The sequence below is a fragment of the Cynocephalus volans genome, chromosome 3, assembly GCF_027409185.1.
Source record: "Cynocephalus volans isolate mCynVol1 chromosome 3, mCynVol1.pri, whole genome shotgun sequence".
NCBI classification, from domain to species: Eukaryota; Metazoa; Chordata; class Mammalia; order Dermoptera; family Cynocephalidae; genus Cynocephalus; species Cynocephalus volans.
Genome location: NC_084462.1, coordinates 133676617 through 133702616, shown reverse-complemented (window position 1 = coordinate 133702616; position 26000 = coordinate 133676617). Strand labels below are relative to the sequence as shown.

At 36.2% G+C, this 26000-nt stretch overlaps 1 protein-coding gene across 1 annotated transcript in view; it reads left to right on the top strand.

Annotated features, from left to right (window-relative positions):
- Window positions 1-2961: 2961 nt before the first annotated feature.
- Window positions 2962-26000, top strand: part of SOS2 (SOS Ras/Rho guanine nucleotide exchange factor 2) — an 88054-nt gene continuing 65015 nt past the window's right edge. The window contains exons 1-2 of the mRNA XM_063090772.1: window positions 2962-3132; window positions 25634-25759. Coding sequence (XP_062946842.1) covers window positions 3046-3132; window positions 25634-25759 — 213 coding nt within the window. The 5' untranslated portion in view covers window positions 2962-3045. The remainder of the gene's footprint in view (window positions 3133-25633; window positions 25760-26000) is intronic.

Here is a 26000-nt window from a genome sequence, read left to right as displayed (position 1 = left end):
TTTCATATATGAGCAAGTATACCTATAGGACACATTCCTGAAATTTGCTAGATCAAAGGGTATGTACCTTTGAAACTTTGATGTATATCATCCAGTTGCCCATGATGGAAATTGAAAGAATTTACACTCCCACCAATAATATATTAGAATGACCGTTTCCTCGTATCTTCACCATTGTGGTGTGTAATCAAACTTTTTGATCTGTGCTATTCTAACAGATAAAAAATAACTTATTATAATTTAAATTTGCATTTTTATTAATGAGTGAAGTTGAGCATCTTTAATATGTTTGACATTTATACGTGTATTTTTCTGTGAACTGTCTTTTCATATCTTTTACCCTTTATTTTTTTCTTACTGAGTTTTAGTCTTGTTAATTTGTAGGAGCTCTTTTATAAGTTAGGGAAATTAACTCTTCAAAAATGAGTTGCAGATATTTTCTCCAGTTTTTCATTTGCTTTTTGGCTTAGCTTGTGGTTTTTGGTTTTTTTCCCCATACATTTTTTAAACTTGAATTTATCAATCTGCTAGATTTTGTGTCACAGTGAAAAGGTCTTTGTACCCTGTGGTTATGAACAAATTATTTTATCACTTTATTTTTCACATTTAAATCTTTGACATATCTGAAATTTATCCCAGTGTAGACTGTGGGGTATGGATCCAACACTTTTTTCTAGATGGCCTATTTGTCTGGTTGGGAAACTTTTCACTGGTGTCATTTTTGGATTATCTTTCACACGCACATGGATCACATTTCTGTTTGCCTAGCCCACAGATCACAACTCAGCTGCCTGTAGAGACTAGGCAGGTTACATAAAAGGGTGAAGAGTGCCAGGTGGGGAGTATAGCCAACTGGAAATGGGAGGGCATACTTTTTAAAAGAGAGCAGCCACTAGCCGGTCGGTGTCTGCCGATTACTCCTTTGCACGAATGCAGTAGGGCCCCGTGTTGCCAGATCTCTGTCAAGAGAAGCTGGAAATACAGATTTGTTTATGAAATCTCCTGATTTTAAAATGTTAACAACAATTTAAACATTTTGAATGCAGCCTTGGCTAAACGAAATGTATCTTTAGGCCAGATTTGGCCTTCCTATATCCTTGGCCATGAATGAAACTTCTCACTAACAACTTTACTCTCCTATGAGAAATTACAATCACAGTCTAGTAGTTTGATAGCCTAGTAGTTTATAGCTGGGGTGTGGGAACAGGTGAGAAAAGCAAAGAGCCTTTATACTTATATACGCCAAAGTCTTCGCCCTCACAGACTGAAATATTGGAGAAATACAAGCACTTCACTATCCTGCCCTTTATTCCAAGGACATGAGAATGTGAATGTGGCCATTTATGAATGTTAGATGACATTCTTGACTCAGTGGATACTTGTACTAGAAAAATGATCTCTTAAGTTTTCCAACTCTGCCATTCTGATTTTGCCAAAATGACAAAATGGTGCTGTTCTGGGGAGGATTGTGGAACAGACTTATTTTTTGCACCCTGTTCTTCCTTTCCCTTCCTCACTGCTGGTGGCTGGGGACGGGGAGTAAATTATTTCTTTACAATCTGTTAAAAATCATGTGTTTAGCATCTTTAGTGGGATGAAATTTGGGCTAATGTTAAAGTTTCCAGTGTCTGTGCTTCTACAAGTCAGAAAAGCTTAAGGCCAGAGGATTTTTTTCTGGGTTGGTAATGAATGTGACTACGTCCCAGGGGCGAATCCAGGTTTTGTAGGACCTGAAGTCTGCACAATTTGGAGGACGTGATTAAGAAAACAATGCAAAATATCTTTTGAAAGTTTTATAAAAACGATATGATTTTGTGAACACACAGGGGTCTGTGCAAGTGAAGGGCCTTTAAGTTCAAGCTTGATTAACATCATTGTCATCTGCCTCCTCAGGCCCTAATACCGTGTGCTAAGGGCTTTCTACGCACCATTTTTTGGTCTCCACACCACCACGCTATGAAATAGGAATATCTCCTATATAGTAACTATGTACTATATACACTTTGTATACATACACATACATATATGCACACACACAAAGGAGCCATGTAGAGTACAAATACGTTAAACAGTGTCCAGCCCGAATGTCCCTTCTTCTCCACATCCCTATTCTGCCTCCCACGACTGCAGTCCTGGGACTCGAGGTGCACCAAGAGGGGCACCGAGTCAGGATTGTCTTGGGAAGGTCGGGAGGAGGAAACGTACGCGTAAAAAGCAGTCAGTAAGTTGGGGAGTCTGAGTGGAACGAGCCCGGGACAAACTCCCTGGGAGTGGCGGACTCCTCGCCACCTCCATTTCCCGGGGCCCCAACCCCAAACCCTCAGGCGCCCGGCCCCGCAACCCGGCTCCTGGCCGGTGCCTCTGCCCGCTCCTTGGCGCGCATGCTCCGTGCGGGACTTCTCGGGCGACTCGGGATAATGAGCGCCCGGCCGAGGGGCGGGCCGAGCCGCGACTGCTGGGACCCGGAGCTCGGCTGCGGCCCCGGGGCGCTCTGTGCGGTTGCTGAAAGGGTGGCGGTGGCGGCCAGCACTGTGCGCGCCAGAGTGTGGCTTGCGCGCCCGACGCGCACGCCCGGTCGGTCCCTAGGGCCCTCTGGAGGTGACTCGGGCGGGCCGGGCCGGGTGGCGTTGCCGGTTGAGAGGGCGGGGAGGGAGGAGGCGATGAAGAGACGAGCAGCCGCCGCCGCTCTCCGCCCGCCGCGGCCGTAGCGGGAGTCGGGGCAGGGGCGAGGCCAGCTGTACCCCCGCCGGTCTGCGAACCCAGACAAAGGAGGAGGAGCCGCCCGAGAAACGGGCCAGCGTCGCCGAGAAGGGAGGTCGCCCGGGCTCGCGTGCCGCCGCGCTTCCTCTGCGGGCGCTGCGAGAGGCCAGGCCGCCCGGGCCGAGGAAGCCGCCCCCGGGCCCCCGCCCGCCCGCCGGCGCCGCCTCCGAGCCGCCTCGGCCGTAGCCGCGGCCCGGGCGGGAGGCGGCGGCCGCCGGCGAGGCGAGGCGGCCCGCGCCCTGCCTGTCAGGCCGCCCCCGATGCAGAGGCGCTGCCGCCGAGGCCATGCAGCAGGCGCCGCAGCCGTACGAGTTCTTCAGCGAAGAAAACAGTCCGAAATGGCGGGGACTGTTGGTCTCGGCCCTGCGGAAGGTCAGTGCTGGGCCGGGACGGCCGCGGGGCCCCAGAGGGAGGTGCCGGGGCGGCTGCGGGCTGCGTCGGCCGAACCGGGCGGCAGGCGGGCGGGGTGCCCGGCCCGCGGCCCCCCGAGCTTCTAACGGGGAGCAGCAAGTCCTCCCAGGGCTCGAATCCCCAGGGCCGAGCTGTTTCTCTTTGGCTGGCGACGGGGGGCTCGTAATTGCCTGTTGCATCTAAAAGGACGTTTTCGCAAGTTTTTTTTTTTTTTTTTCTTGACTGGTCCCGGAAGAAAGGTTTTGTTATGATCATAAAACTGGAATTCATGTTGCAGTCATTTCGTCAGGCAACTTCCGCCGTTGACCAATTTGTTGTCCTCAGGCTGGATTCGGGCACGAGAAAGTCCCGCTGGTATTTAGACAGTTTCTAAAACAAAGGCACATTTTCAGGCCGGATAATTACTTTTAATTAAGTTCTTTGGGGGTGTCGTCCTTAGGCAATTTGCTTCTCAAGGGTGTCCACTCACTCATGAGGCAGTGCTTTTTTTTTTTTTTTTTTTTTTTTTGTGATATGGAGGTGTTTCACATGTGAGCGAAATGTCAGTGAATTATAATATTCTTATTCATTTTACAGTTCTTGAGGTAAAATTACTCACCACCACCCCCCCTGCAACTTCCTGCAAAAGGTGTCTTACTTGTTTACAAGAGATTTCCCTTATAAATTTTGGCCAGTTTTTTCACTGGGTGCGATTTAGAACGTGGAATCATTTTAAGGAACAAAAAAGGGGCAGCTCATACAAATCAGTCTTTCAAGTTTGGGTGCATTGGTAGGGTGCACCTCTCCTATACATGGTGTCAGTCTTCCTCTGTGAATTTAGGTAATAATCATACCATCATTTTTATAATAAATACATTTGTAAGGTCAAGACAAATATAAAGACTGTAAATGGCATGGTTAGCTATCACACCTGCTGAACATGGGCTCTCTTTGCTATTGATGCAAACTTAGTCCCGTCTGCATTTTGTGCAAAATAATAAAGAAGAAATAAACATTAATTTAAAAGACTGCTCTTGGAAAATAAATCTTCATACATTAAATTTCTATAAATGAACGGATGTAGTGTATTTTAAAGGTAAAAACATTTTCTCATGCATTCAAAGTTTCACTTTTTCCATTATATCCATAACTCTTGCAAGGAGGTATTGCTTCCCTTGGGGCAAACACCAAATCATGACTTTTTAAAGAACTTGGTGGAGGTGACTAGGGGCAACTAGACAGTTACCGTTTCAATTGACCTTCCATGTGCAGTCCAGTTCTACAAGGAGTGGGAAAGAAATGGAAAGTGTGCTGAGTGGTGATAATGAACTCTGGCCTGAATTCAGAGCAAAGGGGGAAATACATAGTAATTATCCCTTCAACCGTACAGAAGTGTGAATGCAGTTAACAGGTAGGCCTATATTGTTGTCAGTGTGATGCAGGTATATACCCATTAGTACTTTCTGGTAGCAAATAGTATCTGAATATGTGTTGCATAACTTATTCAGTAGGTATTCAATAGGTAGTTTCTATTCTAATAAACCTTTATGCACACATACAGATTTACTTTTTCAGATTAGGCTGGAAACAAAGCCAGTACTAGCATGCAGTCCTAGTCCACTGCTTTGATACTATTACTTTGCTTTTATTTATATGTTGTGTTTCTTTTCCTGGAACTAGGTGCCTTGCAGGTGCTATGTTGTATTCCAAGTTCTGGTATATCCTTTGCTTATGAAATAAATACATCTAAGAAAAATTTGGCCTTCTAAGGTAAACTCAAAAAGCACTTTCTATTAGTTTATCAATTTAGTGTTATTATTAAATTGAGGTATATTCCCATGGAAACACTTCATATTTTTGGAAAATTTTTGGTGAATTTAATTTGAATTATGTCCAGTTTTGTGGTATTTGGGGCATTGTAACATGTAGCTTTGTAGCTTAGAGTTGTAGCTCTTCTTTTTCCCTGGCAGCTGGCTGGTACAGACCTGAAACGTTGACCCTGTTGGAGTTGTAGCTCTTAGGAGCTGTAACAAGCTTTCTTAGCAGGATATTTTAAATTCTGATATGTATCTGCCACCTATGCATTTGAACAATGAGAACTTCTGCCATTTCTAGGGAGGCTCTGTTTTCACATTCAGAGCATCTACAGTTTGGCTTCCTTCTTCCAGCTGACCAGATAGTTACAAATACTACTAGGATTTGACTGCAATATTTCTTTCCTCCAATTGGTGTTGCCATTGAACATGTGGTGTATTGTAGCTTCTTTCTTTCATTTAACATTTATTGAACACATTTTAGGTTCTTGGCGCCATACTGGATCCTAAGAATACAAAGATGAATTAAAAAAAGTAAAGGCCCTGCTCTAAAGTTGTTTGCCATATAGACTGAAAATTCTAAATTTCGAGGATTTGGTTTATGTAAATGAGAGAGCAGTTCTGAGCTCAGAGTTGTGTAAGGAATATCTGTGTGTGTATGAAAGGAGCAATGTAATTTAATTGATTCTCTCAGATTAGTCCACTTGGGCATCTTGGTGGTTGGAACCTCCAAAACTGTTAAAATAATTTTCAGAAAGGTAAAATCATGACTCATGCAAGTGTAAATGAAGACATGTCAATGATTTTGTTTCAACTCATTACTTAATAAGAGAACTAGTAAGATGTTAAAGCCACTGTTTATGAAAATTTGAGGGGGTAGTTATTTATAGGAGGTTTAATAAAGGAATATTAAAATGATTGTTGGGTTAGATACAGGATTAGTTAATAGCCTACAAGGGCTGGCTGATTAGCTCAGTTGGTTAGAGTGTGGTGTGGTGTTTACAATACCAAGGTCAAGGGGTGAGATCCTCCTACTGGCCAGCCACACACACACACATTTAAATATAAATATAAATATAAATATATATATATATATAAATATATATATATAGCCTACAAGAACATAAAAGTAAGTTTTGGGTTATCTTTTCCACTGGATAGAAATTATGTACTTCTGTGCCATCCAAAAATCTGTAAGTTAATCTTATAGATTTGTAAAATAGCACAGTCAATTACAGGAAGTAATCAAAGGTTCAAGCACAGCACTGCACTGAAAAACACCCAGTTTCTTTTCCTTATTTTCACGTTTTGGCTAATTTTTGTGAAAACTGAATACACACACACACATACACACGCACACACATACATATATTTACACACACTTGTATAAGTCAAAGTCACCATTAACAATGTTGAAAATGCAAGGGATTTTTAAAAAACAACGTTGAGTATTCATTTTATTATGTAGAAACACAAAGTTTGAAGAATAGATTTAATCAGAAAATAATTTCAGAAATAGAAATGTGTTAATTTTTTTGTTTGTTTGTTCTTTTAACTTTTAAAACAGAACCTTACCCCGGGCATTTAAAAACATACAGAGCTACAAAGCAGAGTGAAATGACAGTACTAATGGATAATACATGGATTGTTACCATTACTGCTAAATTATGTATCTTCCCTAAAAGAGCCAGGAACATAAATGCCTTCACCACTACTCCCCAAGAACATTGAAGCTATTGTATTACGTGGGGGAAAAAAGAGCATGGAATATATTTGTAAATGCAGTTCATTACCTGTATTATTGAAATGCTTTTAATACCTTGCGCATGTGCTATTTGATTATATCCCGAGGTAAATCAGCATTCTTTATATGGGAAATGTGCCTTAAGATCATTTCACCAGGTTTTTTAGGCCTTGTTGTTTCCCTTGTAGATGTCTTTTCTGTAAGGTGTTCTTCACCAGGCTAGCTGTGGAAAAGAAAAAGTCTTATCATCTTACCATCTATTGTTACGAATGTCAGAGAGATCTAGAAAGAATTGGTTGGATTACTTCATTCCTGAGTCTAATTGATTCAGGTTAAATATCAGCTTCCCCACCTTATGACGATTTGCTCTTAGATATCTGTCTAAAAGGCAAGAGGTGTGAGAGAATGTCTGGCTAAATTAATAGTCTATGGCAAGGAAAAAGAGGGTAAGGACTTATGATGCAGGAATAATTTTGTGAAATATGAAAGATCCTAGTGTTTCTGCCTTTGTGCCAATGTCTCTTGGAAGTTTGTTTTAGGAGATTGCAGTGGATCTTTCTTGTGGCCCACAAGAAAAGTTTAGGGTGATTTGAGAAAATAAAATTGGTGTCACTGATGTATAAGAGAGTCAAAGAAGGCTTCTTTAAGAAATTAACATTTGTGTTGAGTTCTGGAGGATATATTCAAATATATTAGTGAGTGTGACCTATGTGCCAGGCACTATTCTTGATATTGAGGATGTAAAAAACCCCTGCTGTCATAAAGTTAACGTTCTGTACGGCTATGGCCTGAAGGCCTGAGAGAGACAGACAGTAAAGAAGTAAACAATTACCTGAAAGATCAGTAGGAATTAACAAAGGGGAGAAAGGCTTTGAGGCAGAGAAAGGTGGGAACATGACTTTTTTTAAAGAACCAAGAGAATGAGGAGAGGAAGCCAGTGTGGCAGACCAGACTATAGGTAGACCAAGTTAAGGTCTCCATCTGAGAATAGTAAGTACTGTAGGGTTATGATTTATGGAGGAAAATAATTAGGTTAATTTGATCAGAATTGCTTTTTGAAAAGATCACTCCAAGTGAAAGCCAGACATTGATAGGAGATCCTATGATTTTTCTGAAATGAGGCCTGTTCTGGATTTCTTAAAGCCACTGAATTCAAGTATGACAGTAGAACTAGAGTAAGCCATTTGGAATTATTCCAAACTAATGATGACCCGAACTGACCAAAGGGATTGAGCAAGAACTAGATGAGCATAAGTAATGCATTTTAACTTGCTGCATTTGGCTCCTTGTCAACCGTAATTCAGTAATCTTCTATTTTCAGTTTAATTTTGGTACAGTATATTTGGAGCAGTAATATTCCATTAAAGTGTTTTATGCTGAGTATCCAAAGCATTACCTGTGTTACCACTTGACATAAATCAAGTATATGTCTTTTATATTAACCGTGGCCTCTCTTCCAAGGGAATTATAGTTTGATTATATCCTCTGTTAGCCTGCATGTTTGAATAAGAAAGGAATTTTCGTGGAACCAGTGCATTTAGCATTATCTCATGTAGTCATGTTAAAAATTAACAACATAAAATTCTTTACTTCTTTTACAGAAAAACATGTGAGAGTAAATAGAAAGCTTTTTCAAGTGTGTAAAGTGTTGGACACTTCACATTTTAATGTGTAGAAGTGAAGCAGCACAGTGAAAATAACATCGAGATCTATTTGAGTATTAGCTCTTCTAAGTAAGTTTTCTGTACTCCGGTTTTCTTCATTAAATCATTTTGGAAGCTGAAACACTATCTCTTACTTATAATGTACTTTATAATTATTTCTTAATTGACCCATTAGCAGCATTTGACAGCTGATCTCTTCCTCCTCCTCGAAATTCTTTCCTCATTTGGCTTCCAGAACACCAAACTCCAGGTTTTTTCTCTCTCTGGATATTCCTTCTAGGTCTTCTCCTTTCTTTTCTATTTTTTTTTTTCCCGTGGCTGGTCAGTATGGGGATCTTAACCCTTGACCTTGGTGTTATAAGCCGCATGAGGGTCTTCTCCTTCCATAATTCCTCCTAATTCCTCCTCATCTTCCTGACCACATCATTCTGACCTCCCCAGAGCTTAGTTTTTAAATTTCCATTTCTGTTTACACTTACTCCTTTGGAGAGCCCAACCAGCCTCATTGCTTTACATGTCATCTATATTTGATGATTTCCAAATTTGTATTTCTAACTCAGACCCCTCTCCTAAACTTGGGTATACAACTTCTTTCTTGATACTTCCATATAGATGTGTGATAGGCTTCTCAACCAATTGCTGAACGTCCTCTCTTCCCCCCAAAACTTGCTCTTGTAATAGTTCTTGTATTAGTAGATGGCCACTCTATCCTTCTAGTTGCTGAAACTAAAAATCTTGAGTTGTTTCTGAATCCTGTCGTTTTTCATACCATGCATTTAATCTGTCAGCAAATTCTTTTAGCTTTATTTCAAACAATAGCTTCATCCAGTCACCATTTTGTACTTTTACACTTCTGCTACCTGGAACCAAGTCATCATCACTCATCTGGGGTAGTGAAATAGCCTCTTAACTGGTCTCCTCTCTTCTATTCTTGCCCCATTCGGTCTTTTCTCACACAGTATAGATAAGGTCACTTCTTTGTTCAAAACTCTCAGTGCTTCTCAGAATAAAAGTCAAAGTCCTCTCAATGGCCTGCTAGGTCCTCTACAGTCTGGTGCACCTTGCCCCTCTTTACCTCTTTGACCTTGTTTTCTGCTGTCCCTTGTTTGCTCTACCCCTGCCCCATACTGGCTTCCTTGTTCCTATAACACATGTTCTAGTCTCAGGACTTTTTTTTTTTTTTTTTGGTGGCTGGCTGATATAGGGCTAACTGTAGTCTCAGGACTTTTGTACTTGTTATGTCTTCTGCCTGGAACACCCTTCACACCAGGCCCACATCTAATCAACACTGAGTCTTCTTGATTCTTTTTCCTGAATTAGGAGTTTTCTAACTTTTTTGCTGTGTATCCCCAAATAATTTTGAAAAACTTGCATATTTTTATGTTGAAATCTAAAATTTTTCATCTTAAGTTAAAGTATTTGCAGAGGATATAATATTATATGTGTCAAATACTGATGTTTTAAAGTAAAACAGTTCCATTAGTCTTTTAAATGTATCTAGTGGAATCTAAATACCAAAATAATTTGATGCCTACCACCATTTTTAAAAATACACGTGACAAAGTGCTTCTTAAACAGTTAGAAATTTTACATTGTTCTTTTTTTTTTTTTTTTTTTGTCTTTTCTTGTGACCGGCTGCACTGCGCTCAGCCAGTGAGCGCACCGGCCATCCTTATATAGGATCCGAACCTGCAGCGTGAGCACTGCCGCACTCTCAGCGTTGCACTCTCCCGAGTGCGCCACGGGGTCGGCCCTACATTGTTCTTTTTAATGTGAATTTTTTATTTTACTTTCCCCACATAATCATATTCTTTTTATTTATAATAAATATTTTTATTTATTTATAATAAATATAAAATAAATAAATTATATTTGGTGGCAATATGTACAAAAAAGTATATATTGAATTTAAAAAGCTTCCCCTTCAACCATAAAGCTTTAAAACCTTCTTTTGAGTTGAATTATTAGTAGGACGTAGCTAATCAAAGCAACATAAATGCCATACATTTTGAAAAATAATGAATAATCTTAAAGCCTTATTGAGTATATATTTCTCAGTAACATCTGTGCACCTGTTTAACATTGTTTTTAAATTAGTTCATGTTTCGTGGGTGAATATAACTTCTAGAATGAGATAGGGTCTTCCTGGGATGAATCACAGTTCGCATCAGTTCTGTCCTGTTTTCCATTTTTATAGATGTAAGCCCCCAAGAACTCTTGTTAACATAAATAGAAGAGCAATTTAAAGCAGTCAAACTCAATTTTTTAAACTTCTTTCAAATTATATGTCAAAAATTATGTAGTAAATCTATCATCAAAAATTATTCTTAATGCTCTATCAGCCAGCAATTCAATTAGGTTCTACTTCAATTTTGTTTAAAGCAAAAAGTTGGAAACCACATGACTTGCAAAATAATTTGTTCCACCTGACTTGCAAAATAATTTGTTACTTGGTCTTTAGAGTCATTTGCTTTTTCATTTCTAGCTTTTCTAGGACATATCAAATAACTCATAATTGTAACTCTTACTTTTTTACTTCTTTACTTAGAGGTACTTTGTTCAAACCAATATATTCAAGAAAGATTGGGAGAATAAAAACAGTATAGATTTCAGTATACCTTAGCTAAGATAACATTTATGGATAAAATTCATTTTATCTCATCACATTCTTTAAATATGTTTTCATTTAAAAACATATACAATAAACTAGACACATAGCTCCATATGTGTCATATGAAGCTATGGGTCTAGCTTATTGTATTAGTTTTCTGTTGATGGCTAACAAATTATCACAAACATAGTGGCTTGATACAACACCCTTTAATTAGCTCACAATGTTTGTAGGTCAGAAGTCCAGGCAGGGCTTAACTGGATTCTCTGGTTAGGGTCTCACAAGGTTGAAATCAAGATTTTGGCTGGGGTGGCGGTCTAATCTGAGACTTGGGTTTATCTTCCAAGCTCATGTGATTATTGGCAGAATTCATTTCCTTGTTAATACATGTCACATGCCAGTCATCTCACTTCTGAATTCAAGTTGTAAGATAGAAAATAGATAAGGTGTGAAAACTCGCTTTGAATTTTTTTTCCCTGAACGAAATGTTATATTGCCTTTCTTTGTTTTCATGGGCCTGTCCCCTCCGGAGGATGCATTTTTTTGACAGTAGGCTAGGGGATGGAAGACGCAAGGTATTTAAATGAAAATATTTATAATTGTCTCTTTGCTTAGTGTCCTAGAATTAATGAATTAATTGCACTCTAGAACAGCATACCAAAGTGAGGTTCAGGGTAAGTAAGAGCTCTGCCTTTCTTCAGTAAAGTGGAAGAAGGCAATTGTGAAAGGAGTGGTGGGAAAGGAGAACCTGCTTTACTCCTTGTGTGCAGGTACCTTGTCAGGAAGATCATATTTAAGAAGGAGAACATATGGTAGCTTGAAAGGTTATATGCTGACGGATGTCAGTGTTCAGCCCAGGGATTCTTAAACTTTGAATAAAACAAATTTAGTAATTGTGATCTTTTTCCAGTTCACGGGGAAAGAAAACAATATTTTTTTTTTTTCAATTTTATTTTTCTCTCATAAATTTTTCTTAAAGTTTTTCTTCCTGCCACAGTTTACCTGCTAGTGAGTAGTGGAAGATTGTAAAATTAATGAACAGGAGATATAGAGGGAAAACTGCTTATTGTACTTTTTGTCTTTTCTTACAAAAATGTGCCTATAGTTTTGATTTTAAAGTTTTATAGTCATTTTTATTTTGTTTCTGCTAATTATGGTGAAATATAAGTGTCTTAATATTTCATGTTCTGCAAAGAATACTGACTTCCAAATGCTCTGCAGCTGGGAACCATTGGCCTAGCCTGTATTTTCTTGGCAGTACAGGCTAACTGCCTGCCTTTATGGGAAGGTGTTTATAGATCATATGCCATTTCATTTCATTCAAGGAAAATTTTGCTGACAAAAATTTTAGCTTCAGCTAATAGTGTTTTGTACATATTTGATTATTTAATAGTAAGCTCTCACCTAATATTAAGCTAAATGGAATGAGATTCCAGGCCTGTAGTTATCTGCATTTTAAATAAATCTACATTTAAAAACCTGTTGAGAAAGCACCTAATTAAAAATACAGACTGTGAGTAGTCAATATTAATATACAGTGGGAATAGAGGAGCATAGAGTGACAGTCTTTCTTATTTATAATATATGGTATAACTGAGTCTCCAGGTGTATACCCAGTTGAAAAAACCCAAATTTTGTGGAATTCTTAATTTTTCCCAGTCTTCAGATGATTTCAGTGAGGCCAAGAAATCTGTTTACTACCATGAATCTATTTATTTAACAAGTATTTACTGAGTGCTTTCTTTATGCAAGGGACTGTGCCTTTCATGACTTGGTACTAGGTTACCTGTGTGTAAAAATAAAGAGGTAGGGAAATAGGAGGAGGAAACCAAAAACAAAGAATGGTTTCCTGAGCATAATGAGTTTATAGTATACAACTGTGGTTTTAATACTTGATTATACACACCCTGATCAGAAAAATGTTACCTTAGAATATTATGTTTTTAATATTTTTAACAGGTTTATTGTGGATATAATTGACATACACCAAACTACATATATTTAAAGTGTGCAATTTGATAAATTTTAATGTATGTATACATCAGTGAAACCATCACTGATAAAGTAAATATAGTGCATATATTCTTCAACCTCATAAATTTCCTCTTGATTCTTTGTAATTCTCCCTCTCAACCTTCTTCACACCCCATTCCAAGCACTCACTGATCTGCTTTCCATTAATATAGATTGCATTTTCTGGAGTTTTATACTAATAAAATCATACAGTATATGCTCTTTTTTTTTTTTCTGAATTCTTTCACTCAGCATAATTATTTTGAAATTCATCCACATTGTTGCATGTATCAATAGTTCATTCCTTTTATTGCTCAGTAGTATTCCATTGTGTGGATATACTGTGCTTTGTCTATTCACCTGTTCATGTATATTTTGGTTTTCAGATTTTGGCTGTTACAGATAAGCTTTTGTGAACATTTGTGTACAAGTCCTTGTATGGACGTATATTTGCTTTTCTCTTGGTTAATTACCAGAGAGTGATTGGATCAGATAGTAGCTGTATGTTTAGCTTTTTAAAAAACCGTCAAACTTTTCCAGAGTGATTGTACAGTTTTGCATTCCCACCAGCAATATGTGAGAGATCTAGTTCGTCCTGCCAGCACTTGATAATTTAATTTTAGAGATTCTAATAGCTGTATAATCGTATCTTGTTATGGTTTTAATTTGCATTTCCCTAAAATGATAGTGAGCTGTTGTTATTTGCCATTCGTATGTCTTCTTTGGTGAAGTGTTTGTACAGATCTTTTTGCTCATTTTTGGTTTCTTATTGAGTTTTGAGAATTCTTTCTAAGTACGGATACAAGTCTTTTATCAGATACATACTCTACAAAGATTTTCTTCCAGTCTCTACCTTGTCTTTTCATTCTCTTAATACTAACTTTTGGAGACCAGAAGTTTTAAATTTTTATGAAGTCCAGTATATCTGTTCTTTTAGAGACTGTGCCTTTAGTTTCATGTCAGAAGTCTTTGCCTAACCCTGGGTTGCAAAAATTTTCTATTTTTTTCTAGAAGTTTTATAGTTTTAGGTTTTATATTGAGACCTGTGACCCATTTATATTTGGTATGATACTTCTGTATATGGTATGTTCGGTTTTTTGCATGTTGATATCTGGTTGTTCCACTACCATTTATTTAAAAAGGTTATTCTTCTTTGCTAAAATTCTTTGCGCTTTTATAAAAAATGAGTTGTTCGTATATGCGTGCGTTTATTTCTGGATTCTCTATTCTGTTCAATTGATCTTTTTGCCTGTCCTTACATCAGTACCACACTGTTTGATTCTGTAGTTTTATAAAAATATCTTGAAATGAGGTAGTGTGAGGCCTCCAACTTTCTTTTTCAAAGTTGTTTTGGTTATTCTAGGACCTTTGTATTTCCATAAGAATTTTTTTTTTTTTTTTTTGTCTTTTTCGCGACCGGCACTCAGCCAGTGAGTGCACCGGCCATTACCTATATAGGATCCGAACCCGCGGTGGGAGCGTCGCCACGCTCCCAGCGCCGCACTCTCCCGAGTGCGCCACGGGCTCGGCCTTCCATAAGAATTTTAAAATCAGCCTGTCAATTTCTACAAAAAAGCCTCCTAAAATTTTTATTGGATTGTGTTGAATCTGTAGATCATTTGAAAGGAACTAACATCTTAACAATGTTGAGTCGTCCCATAAATAAAATTTATCTCTTCATTTATTTGTCAATTTTTATGAGTAATATTTTGTAGTTTTAGTGTGTATCTTTGGAATGAAATATATATTTTTCTTTTTAAATTGAATTTTAACTCTTTTATAATGAAAAACTTTCCAGTATTCTAAATTGATATTTGAGGCATTTGCATCCTTGTAGAAATATTGGCAATGGAATGAAGAACTTGATATAAATAAATGTCAGACTGTGTAGCCACAGGGATTTATTTCCACATTGTACCTGCAACTCAAATGTTAGATGATTGAGCAAATGTACTAGCAAGATTTTTTATGTGATTGTGAATATGGAAAACTGAAAAATATAAATTAAGAAATAACATTTCTGTAACTTGTCAAATGTAGTGTTTATCAGGGTAAAAAGTAACTTAAAGTTAAAATGTTTTTATGTGTGTCTATAGATGATTTATAGTATTATGGCTGTTCTATTTAGAGGGCACTTAAAAATTCATAGAAAAATAGAATTGAAAAAGAATAATACAAATCTTTCTGCAGACTTTTCAAAGTGCCCTCATGTGTTAGGCAATAATACTTTCTGGCAATTTGAAAATATGGTGTAACTAAAGTACAGGTATGACTTGTTAATGTACTGTTAAAGACTGAAAATTATTTTAATTGCTGATTTTCTGGCTAGTCTTTCAGAGAAATAGGTGAGTCTATTCTGATGTGGTAATTTTATGTTTACTGTCTCTTAGGATGCTTGAGATAGTATTGTGGAAGTGCAAAGTATGGTTATCTTTCATTATCATCTTGATGTCCTCTATTAGAGTATTTATGGGTAGGATTTTAACAGTGTATATTTGTTTTTATGGCTTTTCATATTTGAAATTAAGGAGTTTGGCATAAGAAACTTTGATGTTTGATGTTAAAGTTGCTTTGCAGGTTATTTACCAAAATCATAATCACAGAAAAAAATGCATCCCAGTTAGACATTAGCTTAATTCTCATGTGCAATCATTTTAACTGAATAGGGCTCTTGGCTTTTTATGGAAAGATGTTATAAGAAACAGCCTTATTAAGTCTACTGCTACACTTTCATTATAAATGCTTATTTTATTTGAAGAGAAAATATCTTTTATTCTATTGATCTAGTAGAAGTTATGTTTAAGATGTAATTAAGTTTCCTCTTTCATGTTAAAGAAGTGCAGCATGTGAGAGAAAATTTTTGTTTGTTTGTTTTTGTTATTTATTTATTTTATTTTATTTTATTTATTTATTTATTTAAATTTTATTTTGTCGATATACATTGTGGCTGATTATTGTTGCCCCTCACCAAAACATCCCTCCCTCCTCCCTCCCTCCCTCCCCCACCAATGTCCCCTCTGTTTGCTTGTTGTATCAATTTCAAGTAATTGTGGTTGTTATATCTTCTTCCCCCCCTGTTTGTTTTTTTTTGTGTGTGTGTGTGTATGTTTGTGTGTGTGTGAATATATATATTAATTTTTAGCTCCCACCAATAAGTGAGAACATGTGGTATTTCTCTTTCTGTGCCTGACTCGTTTCACTTAATATAATTCGTGAGAGAAAATATTTATTTCCCCAAGATCTATTTTGAATTTATGAGAAAAGTATATTATGAAGCCTGACTTTTTGGTTGTTTGTTCTGTATGAATTTCTAAGTGCCTTATTTAGACTCTTATCCAAACTTCTTCAAAGAGTAGTGTTTCCTTGGTATCTCCACCTTCATTTGTTCTTTCTCTTTCCCATTCCCTACTTCAAATTATTTTTCTTTATTAGTTTGTATTTTTATCAAAATTATTCATGCACATAAAAAGATAACTAGCTGTATAAGGCTTGTTATGAAAAATAGCAGTACCTTCTCTTTTTACACAAAATTTCTCCTTCCTAGATACAATTATTTTTTTTGCAGTTTTTACTTATTGGCTTATTTATTTTTTATTGTAATATAGTTGATTGTACATATCTGTGGGGTATAGAGTCCAATTTCAATACCTGTGTGCAATAAATGATGCTCAAATCAGAATAATTATTATGACAATATACAGTGTCATCGTTTTTCATTGCCCTTTGTCAATTCCTTCTATCCACCCCTCCCCCTTTTCCACCTCTGGTAACCTCAGCGTATTATTGTGATTGTTGTATGTTTCTTTCTTTCTTTTTTATTTATATGTTTATTTTTTAGCTCCCACTTATGAGTGAGGACGTATGGTATTTCTCTTTTTGTGCCTGGCTTATTTCACTTAACATGATTTTCTCTAAATTCATCCATGTTGCTAGGAATGGCAATATTTCATTCTTTTTTATGGCAGAGTAGTATTCCATTGTGTATGTATACCTCATTTTCCTTATGTAGTCATTGAATGATGGACATTTAGATCAGTTCCAGTTTTTATCTATTGTAAATAGAGCTGCGATAAACATGGAGATGCCAGTGTCTCTTTGACATGATGATTTCCATTCCTTTGGGTATATCCGCAGCGGTGGAATTGCTGGATCATGTGTCAATCTATCTGTAGTTGTTTGAGGAATCTCCATACTGTTTTCCACAATGGCTGCACCAATTTACAGTCCCACCAACAATGCAGGAGGGTTCCCTTTACTCCACATCCTTGCCAGCATTTGTTGTTCTTTGTCTTTTTGATAATAGCCAGTCTAACTGGGGGGAGATGATATCTTAATGTGGTTTTGAATTGCATTTCCCTGATGCTGAGTGATATTGAACATTTTTTCATGTGTCTGTTGGCCATTTGTTTATATTTCCCTTTGAGAAATGCCTATTCAGATCCTTTGCTCATTTTTTAATTGGGTTATTTTGTTACTGTTAAGTTGTGTGGGTACTTGTGTATTCTGGATATTAATCCTTTTTTGGATGCATAGTTTGCAGATATTTTCTCCCACTTTGTAGGTTGTCTTTGTGCTCCGTTGATGTTTCTTATGCTGTGCAGAAGCTTTTCAGTTTGATATGATCCCATTTGTTTATTTTTCCTTTCTGTTGCCTGTGCTTTGGGAGTCATATTCATGAAATCTTTGCCCAGTCCTACTTCCTGAAGTGTTTCCCCTGCATTTTCTTTTACGAGTTTTATAGTTTCACATCTTATATTTAAGTCTTTAAACTGTTTTGAGTTGATTTTGGTATATGGTGAGAGGTACAGGTCTAGTTTCATTCTTCTACATATGGATGTCCAGTTTTCCCAGCACCATTTACTGAAGAGGCAGTCTTTTCCCCAATGTATGTTCTTGGTGCCTTGTCAAAGATCAGTTGGCTGTAGGTTTGTGGATTAATTTCTGGGTTCTCTACCTGTTCTGTTGGTCCGAGTGTCTGTTTTTATGCCAGTACCATGCTGTTCTGGTTACTATAGCTTTGTAGTGTAGTTTGAATGAGGTAGTGTTATGCCTCTGACTTTATTTTTTTTGCCCAGGATTGCTTTGGCTGTTCAGGGTCTTTTGTTGTTCTACATGAACGTTAGAATTGTTTTTTTATTTCTGTGAAGAATGTTATTGGTATTTGGATGGGGATTGCATTGAATCTGTAGATTGCTTTGGGTAGAATGGACATTTTCACAATATTCTTTCAATCCAAGAGCATGGGATGTCTTTCAATCTTTTTGTGTCCTCTTTAATTTCTTTCAACAGTGATTTGTAGTTCTCATTGCGGGGATTTTTCACCTCCTTGGTTAAATTAATTCCTAGATATTTTGTTTTTTTAGTGACTATTCTGGGCTAGCTTTCTCGATTTTTTTTTTTTTTTTTTCCTGCTAGTTCATTGTTGGAGTATAAAAATGCTACCAATTTTTGTGTGTTGATTTTGTATCCTGCAACTGTACTGAAATCATTTATCAACTCTAAGAGTTTTTTTGTAGAGTCTTTAGGCTGTTATATATATAGGATCATGCCACCTCTAAAGAGGGACAGTTTGACTTCATCTTTTCCAGTCTGGATGCCCTTTCTTTCTCCTGCCTGATTTCCCTTGCTAGTATTTCCAATACTCGGTTAAATAGGAGTGGTGATAGTGGCCATTCTTGTCTTGTTCCCATTTTTAAGGGAAAAAGCATTCAGCTTCTTCCCTTTCAGGATAGTATTTGTGGTAGGTTTGTCAAATATGGCTTTTATTGTGTTGAGATACTTTCTATACCTAATTTGCTGAGAGTTTCATGAAGGGATGTTGAATTTTGACAAATACTTTTTCTGCAAGAGATAACCACTGTTTCTAAAAAAGAAAAAAATGCTTATATTGCTATTTTGTTATTTTTCTGTTTTGAGTATTTCAGTTGACTTCCTATTATGGGAGGTAAGGATTTAATATTCTTTAATAGGCATATACACACCTCCCTCCAACCGCACACACCTTATCACACATATATACTTTCTGCCCCTTTGCTCCCCGTGGTTATATCTTAATTTTGTTTGGTTCAGTATTCAAAGTTTACATTATTATGACTGTAAATGCTATTTATAGTTAAACCATTTTTTCTTTTCTACTTTTGTGCTTTTACTGGTTAATAATTATCTTGCTTTCTTGTATGTGTAGTTTTCTGTGTACTTTATTATCAAACTCAGGACTCTGTACCAATTGTCTAAATACTCTCAAGATTTCTAGTCCCATTAGATACTCTATCAATTTCATTTTCTTAAGACAGTTTCTCCCATAGCCTTCTGACCTGCTCCAATGGACTGGTAACCTTTAAAATTTCCCTTCATTTCATCTTGGTCATTCCTTTAGCCTTTCTTCTGTATTGATTCCTTCATTTGCTGTATCCCATATTTCTCTCTTTCTTCATATATACCCTTGTTTTAGTGTAGTACATACAACAGAAGCTTAATGAGAAAGGATATGTGAGAGATAAAATTTTTGATCTTGTTATATCTAAGAATGTCTTATTTTACCATGACATTTGATTGATAATTTGTTGGTATCTTAAATTCTAGGTTAGAAATCATTGCCATGTAGCTTTTCATGTTATTGTTGAAGTCTGGAGCTAGTTAATGTTTACTTCTTGTATATAATCTGCTCACTCCTCACGCCTGTTGCTTGTAGGATATTCTCCTTGTCTCCAGTGTTCTTACTTTTTAATTTTGTTTTGACCTAGGAGTGCTTTTTAGATTTATTTTATTGTTAATTTCACCCTCAATTTCCTCTGGTTGCTAGGTGATTCTCTACCTTTAAAAACCTTATTTATGGTGAAGTGTACCACACAATCAGAAAATGCATAAAGGATAAATATACAGTTTGAGGAATACCTATTTAGTCATCACCCAAATTAGAAAACAGCACATTGTCAGCACTTTTCTCAGTATAACTCTGCAGAAGGTAATCACTTTTATGGTAATAACTGCCTTGCTTTTCTTTGTAGTTTTCCCATCTAAGCATGTGTCTGTGAACACCTTACTTTAATTTTGTCTGATCTTGAACTTTCTGTATGAAATACCATCGTATGTATTCTTTTTATCTGGCTTCTTTCTGCTAATGTTATTATTTTATCTATTTATTTCGAATATTCATGAGATACAAAGCTGATCATCCCCCCTCCTGCCCATGATGTGGGGGCCAGATTCATATTGGGGACATACCCATTGCCAGAAATTGCTTTTGTACCCTTTGTCCCCTTCCAATTATCCCCCAACCTCCTTCCTGTTTTTTTTGCTCAGGATTGCTTTGGCTATTCGGAGTCTTATGTTTTTCCATATGAGAGGTAAGATTGTTTTTTCCATTTCTGTGAAGAATGTCATTGGTATTTTAATGGGGATTGCACTGAATCTGTAGATCGCTTTGGGTAGTTATAGACATTTTCACAATGTTAATTCTTCCAGTCCAAGAGCATGGAATATCTTTCCATCTTTTTGTGTCTTCTTTAATTTCTTTCAGAAGCGCTTTGTAATTCTCATTGTAGAGGTCTTTAACCTCCTTGGTTAAATTGATCTCTAGATATTGTATTTTTTTGGTGACAATTGTAAATGGGCTTACTTACTTTATTTCTCTTTCTGTTAATTCATTATTTGAGTATATAAATGCTACTGATTTCTAGGCATTTATTTTGTATCCTGCAATGTTACTGAAGTTATTAAGCAGCTCTAGGAGTTTTTTGATAGAGTCTTTAGGTTTTTCTGTGTATAGTATCATGTCATCTGCAAATAGGGAAAGTTTGACTTCATCTTCTCCAATCTGGATTCCCTTTATTTCTTTCTCTTGCCTGATTGCTCTAGCCAGTACCTCCAGTACTATGTTGAATAGAAGTGGTGAGAGTGGACATCCTTGTCTTGTCCCTGTCCTTAAGGTGAAGGCCATCAATTTTTCCCCATTCAGAGTAATACTGGCAGTGGGCTTGTTGTAAATGGCTTTTATTGTGTTAAGATATTTTCCTTCTATACCTAATTTGTTGAGAGTCTTTACCATGAAGGAATGTTGAATTTTGTCAAATGCTTTTTCAGCATCTATTGAGATAATCATGTGGTCTTTTGTACTTGAGCTTGTTGATGTGATGTATCACATTTATTGACTTTCATAAGTTGAACCATCCTTGCATCCCTGGGATGAATCCCACTTGATCATAGTGTATAATTTTTAAAAATATGTTGCTGTATTCTCATTGCTAATATTTTGTTGAGGATTTTAGCATCTAGGTTCATCAAGGATATTGGCCTGTAATTTTCTTTTTTTGTTGTGTCTTTATCTGGTTTTGGTATCAGAGTTATGTTGGCCTCATAGAATGAGTTTGGGAGAGTAGAGTCAGTTTCAATTGTTTGGAACAGTTTCATGAGAATTGATATTAACTCCTCTTTACAAGTTTGATAGAATTCAGCTGTAAAGCCATCCGGACCCAGGCTTTTTTTTGTTGGAAGATTGCTAATTACTGCTTCAATCTCCTTGCTTGTTATTGGTCTGTTCAGGTTTCCTGTCTCTTCTTGGTTCAGTCTTGGTAATTTATATGTGTCTAGAAACTTATCCATATCTTCCAGATTTTCAAATTTGTTGTCATACAGTTGTTTATAATAGTCTCTAATGATTATTTGTATTTCTGTGGTGTCAGTTGTAATGTCTCCCTTTTCATTTCTGATTTTTGTTATTTGGGTCTTCTCTCTCTCTCTCTTTTTTTTTTTTTTTTTTTTTGTTAATCTAGCTAATGGTGTGTCTATTTTGTTTATCTTCTCAAAAACCAACTTTTAGTTTTTTTAATCTTTTCTATTGTTTTTTGGGTCTCTATTTCATTTAGTTCTACTCTGATCTTAATTATTTCTTTCCATCTACTGCCTTTTGGTTTGGATTGTTGTTTTTCAAGTTCTTTGAGGTGTAGCGTTAGGTGGTTTATTTGGAGTCTTTCCATTTTTTTAATATAAGCATTTACTGCAATAAATTTTCCTCTTAGTACTGCTTTTGCAGTATCCCACAAGTTTTGGTATGATGTATCTTTACTTTCATTAGTTTCTAGAAATTTTTTGATATCCTGTTCTGTTTAATTTCTTCTTGGACCCATAGGTCATTCAGGAGCCTATTTATTTTCCATGTATCTGTATATCTTCCAGTGATTTGCTTATTGTTTATCTCCAGTTTTAGTCCATTATGGTCCGAAAAGCTTGTTGGAGTGATTTCAGTTTTTTAAAACTTGCTGAGACTAGATTTGTGATTTAATATGTGATCTGTCCTGGAGAATGTACCATGAGCTGATAAGAAGAAAGTGTATTCTTTAGCTGTTGGGTGAAATGTTCTGTATATATCTGCCAAGTGCATTTGTCTTCTAATAATATTTTGAAGACACATTCACATTTTATGTAGCTGTCGTTACTATTGTAATTTTTTTTTCTATATATATTCCATTGTATGAATATGCCACGATTTATTCTACTCTAGATGGATATTTGAATTTATTTCTAGTTTGGGTGTATTACTAATAATGTCACTTATGAGCCTTCTTGTATATGTGTTCTGGTAAACCCATGTGCTCATTTTCCTAGAGCAGTGTTATAGAAATATAATCTGAACCACATATGTAATTTAAAATTTTCTCATAGCCGCACTTAAAAAGTAAGAAGAAACAGGTGAAATGGATTTTAATGTTTTATTTAACCCAATAAATCTAATCATTGCAACATGTAATCAATATAAAAATACTGAGTTATTTCACATTCTTTTTTTATACTGAATCTTTGAAATCTGGTACTTATTTCAATTCATTGGAGCTACATGTCACGTGTTCAGTATCCAGTTTGGACTGTAAAGAAGACACACATACACTCACACACACACACACACAGACTCTTACTATGTCACGTGTTCAGTATCTAGTTTGGACTGTAAAGAAGACTCTCTCTCTCTCTCTCTCTCTCTCTCTTACTATAAGGAAACTGGCTTGTGTGATTATGGAGGCCAAAAAGTCCAAAATCTGCATTTGGCAAACTGGAGACCCAAGAAAGCTGATGGTATAGTTCTAGAGTTATCCTGAGAACCAGTAGAACTGATGGTATTAGTTCCAGTCTGAGTACTAAGGCATAGTACTAATGCCCCAGCTTGAATAGTCTCGCAGAGACAAAATTCTTTCTTACTCAGCCTTTTATTCTAGTCAGACCTTTAGTAGATTGGATGAGGCCACCCACATTGGGGAGGGCAATATGCTTTACTCATTCTGCTAATTCAAATATTAATCTCATCTGGAAATATCCTCACAGACATATCCAGAAATAATGTTTGACCAAATATGTGGGCACCCCAAAATTATCCATCACAATGGGCAATCAAATAATCTGCAAATTTGTTTCCTTCTTAGCAATTTTTATATTTTTTTCTTTTTTCCTGCTTTACTGCACTAGCCGATGTTGAGTAGAAATGGTAATAGCAAGTTTACTTGCCTTTTTCCTGATCTGAAAAGGAAAGCTTTTAGTGTTTTACCATTAACTATGATTTTATTGTAGGTATTTTTGTAGATATCTTTTATCAAATTAAGGAAGTTCACTAAGATTTTATCATGAATGAATGTTGAGTTTTTTCCAGATGCTTTTTTACATCTGTTGAGATGATCATATTATTTTTGTCGTTTGATTTGTTGATTGTTAATGGTGAATTACACTTTTAAATTGTTAATGGTTTAATGAGTTACACTGATTTTTAAACCCAACTTGGTCATATTATACAATCTTTTTTGTGTATTATGGAGTTCAGTTAGCTGATATCTTATTTAGGCTTTTGTTTCTGGGTTCATGAATGAAAATGGCCTATAATATTCTTCTTTCTTTTTGAATTTTTATATCAAGGCTAGTCCGGAAATTAATCAGAGAGTCTTAAGATGGTTGCATTTCTTCCTTAAGTATTTGATGAGCTTGCCAGTGAAGCCATACGCTAATCTCAACAAATTCCAAAATACTGAAATCATAGAAAGGGTGTTTTCTGACCACAGTGTGATTATTTCTAGAAATCAATAAAAAAGATAACTTAAAAAATTCCATGTTTACAGGCTGGCCCATTAGCTCAGTTGGTTAGAGTATGTGTTATAATATCAGGGTCAAGGATTTTGACCCTGTAGCCAGTCGCCAAAAAAAAGGAAAATAGTTTTTTTAAAAAATTTAAAAAATAAAAAATTCCACGTTTACAAATTAAGAAATATACTTCTAGATTATAAGGCTCAAAGAAGAAACTGCAATTGGAATTAAAAACTATTTTGAACTGGATGATTACAAAAATATTCCATATCAAAATCTGTGGGTTTCTACAAAAGTAGCTCTTAGAGAAAACATACATACTAGAAAAAAAATAAAGGTTGAAAAATAATGAGCTGAGTATTCATCTCAAGATGTTAGCAAAGTAACATAAGGAGAAGAAGTAATGAAGATGAAACAGAAATAAATGAAATATAAAACAGAGTAGAGAAGATTAACAAGTCAAGAGTTGATTCTTGAAAAGATTAATAAAATTGATAAACCTCTGAGATACTGATCAAGCAAGAATGAACACACAATTATCTAATGTTTGGAATGAAAGAAGGGATTTCTAGAAGTCCTAGAGTCAAATATAAGAGGCTGTAATGTACAATTTTATGCTAAAAATTTTTTAAACCCTGATTTTGTTCAGAGGTGGACTTTCTGGGAAATTCTAAGTCATTTAACTAATCATTATTTGGCTGTAGTTCGTTTAGTGGGTGCATGTGACCCAGATGTGAGGGGAAATTTTATGCTAAATTTTGAGAATATAGATGAAATGGTTGCCTTCATGCTGTTTTCTTTGTGGGAAGGCTTTTAATTACTGATTCGGTTGTTAAAAATAACTGTGAGACTATTCAAGTTTCCTGTTTGTGTCAGTGGCACTGGTATCCTTCTAATACCATGGCATACAAAGTTAGAGCAGTACTTATTTCTCTCATTCATTCTTTCAACAAATATTTACAGGACACTTACTATATATGAGGCACTATTATTTATCATATTTCTCATATCTAGTCAAACTGGATTATTTTTTAGGACAGATTACTAGGTTCTAACTTTGGAAATTTTAAAAACAACAAAAAAGGCTCAGCATAGCTAAGTGGTGACAATAAGGAGTATATGCCATTGTGAAAGCTGAATAGCACCTACTTCAGAGAGCACCCCTATAATCTGTAAAGTAGTATGGTTTTTCAGATATATCTCTGTTGCTGGAGTTCATGACCTAGTGTTCATAGACTTGTAGTGGATTTATTAGTTGACTTCAGGGTATCCATGATTCCTCTGAAATTGTAAAGAATATTTTATATGTATGTGTTCTTTGGCAGTAGGGAGGAGAGAGTTCAGTGGTTTTCCATAGATTTTCAAAAGGCCCATAAAAGTTTAAGAACCACTGCTGTGTGGGTTGACAAAAGTTTGCAGAGACCAACAAATACAGTTTTTTAATTTTGTATTTTATGTCTGCGTTTGAGTAACCATTCTATAGTAAAATATTATTAATTATATATCAGATTCTTCTTGACTTTTGTTCAATTCATATTATTTTGCCAATACTTTAACTGAGAACTTTTTTTTAAAGGTTCAGGAGCAAGTACATCCCAATCTGTCAGCTAATGAGGAGTCTCTCTATTATATTGAAGAGCTGATTTTTCAGCTGCTTAATAAATTATGCATGGCCCAACCAAGGACTGTTCAAGATGTGGAGGTAAAAATTATTTTGTTATTTCAAAAAGTCACTAAGCCACTGTATAAACTAATTTTTATATCTAAATCTTTATCATTCTGAATTATTGTGGAAACTAAAATTACCCTCCTCCCCCAAATGAGCAAAAGTCTTGAACAGACGCTTCAGAAAAGAAGATATACTAATAGCCAGTAAGCACATGAAAAGGTGCTGAAGCTTGTAAGCCATCAGGGAAATCAAAATTAAAACCACAGTGAGATAC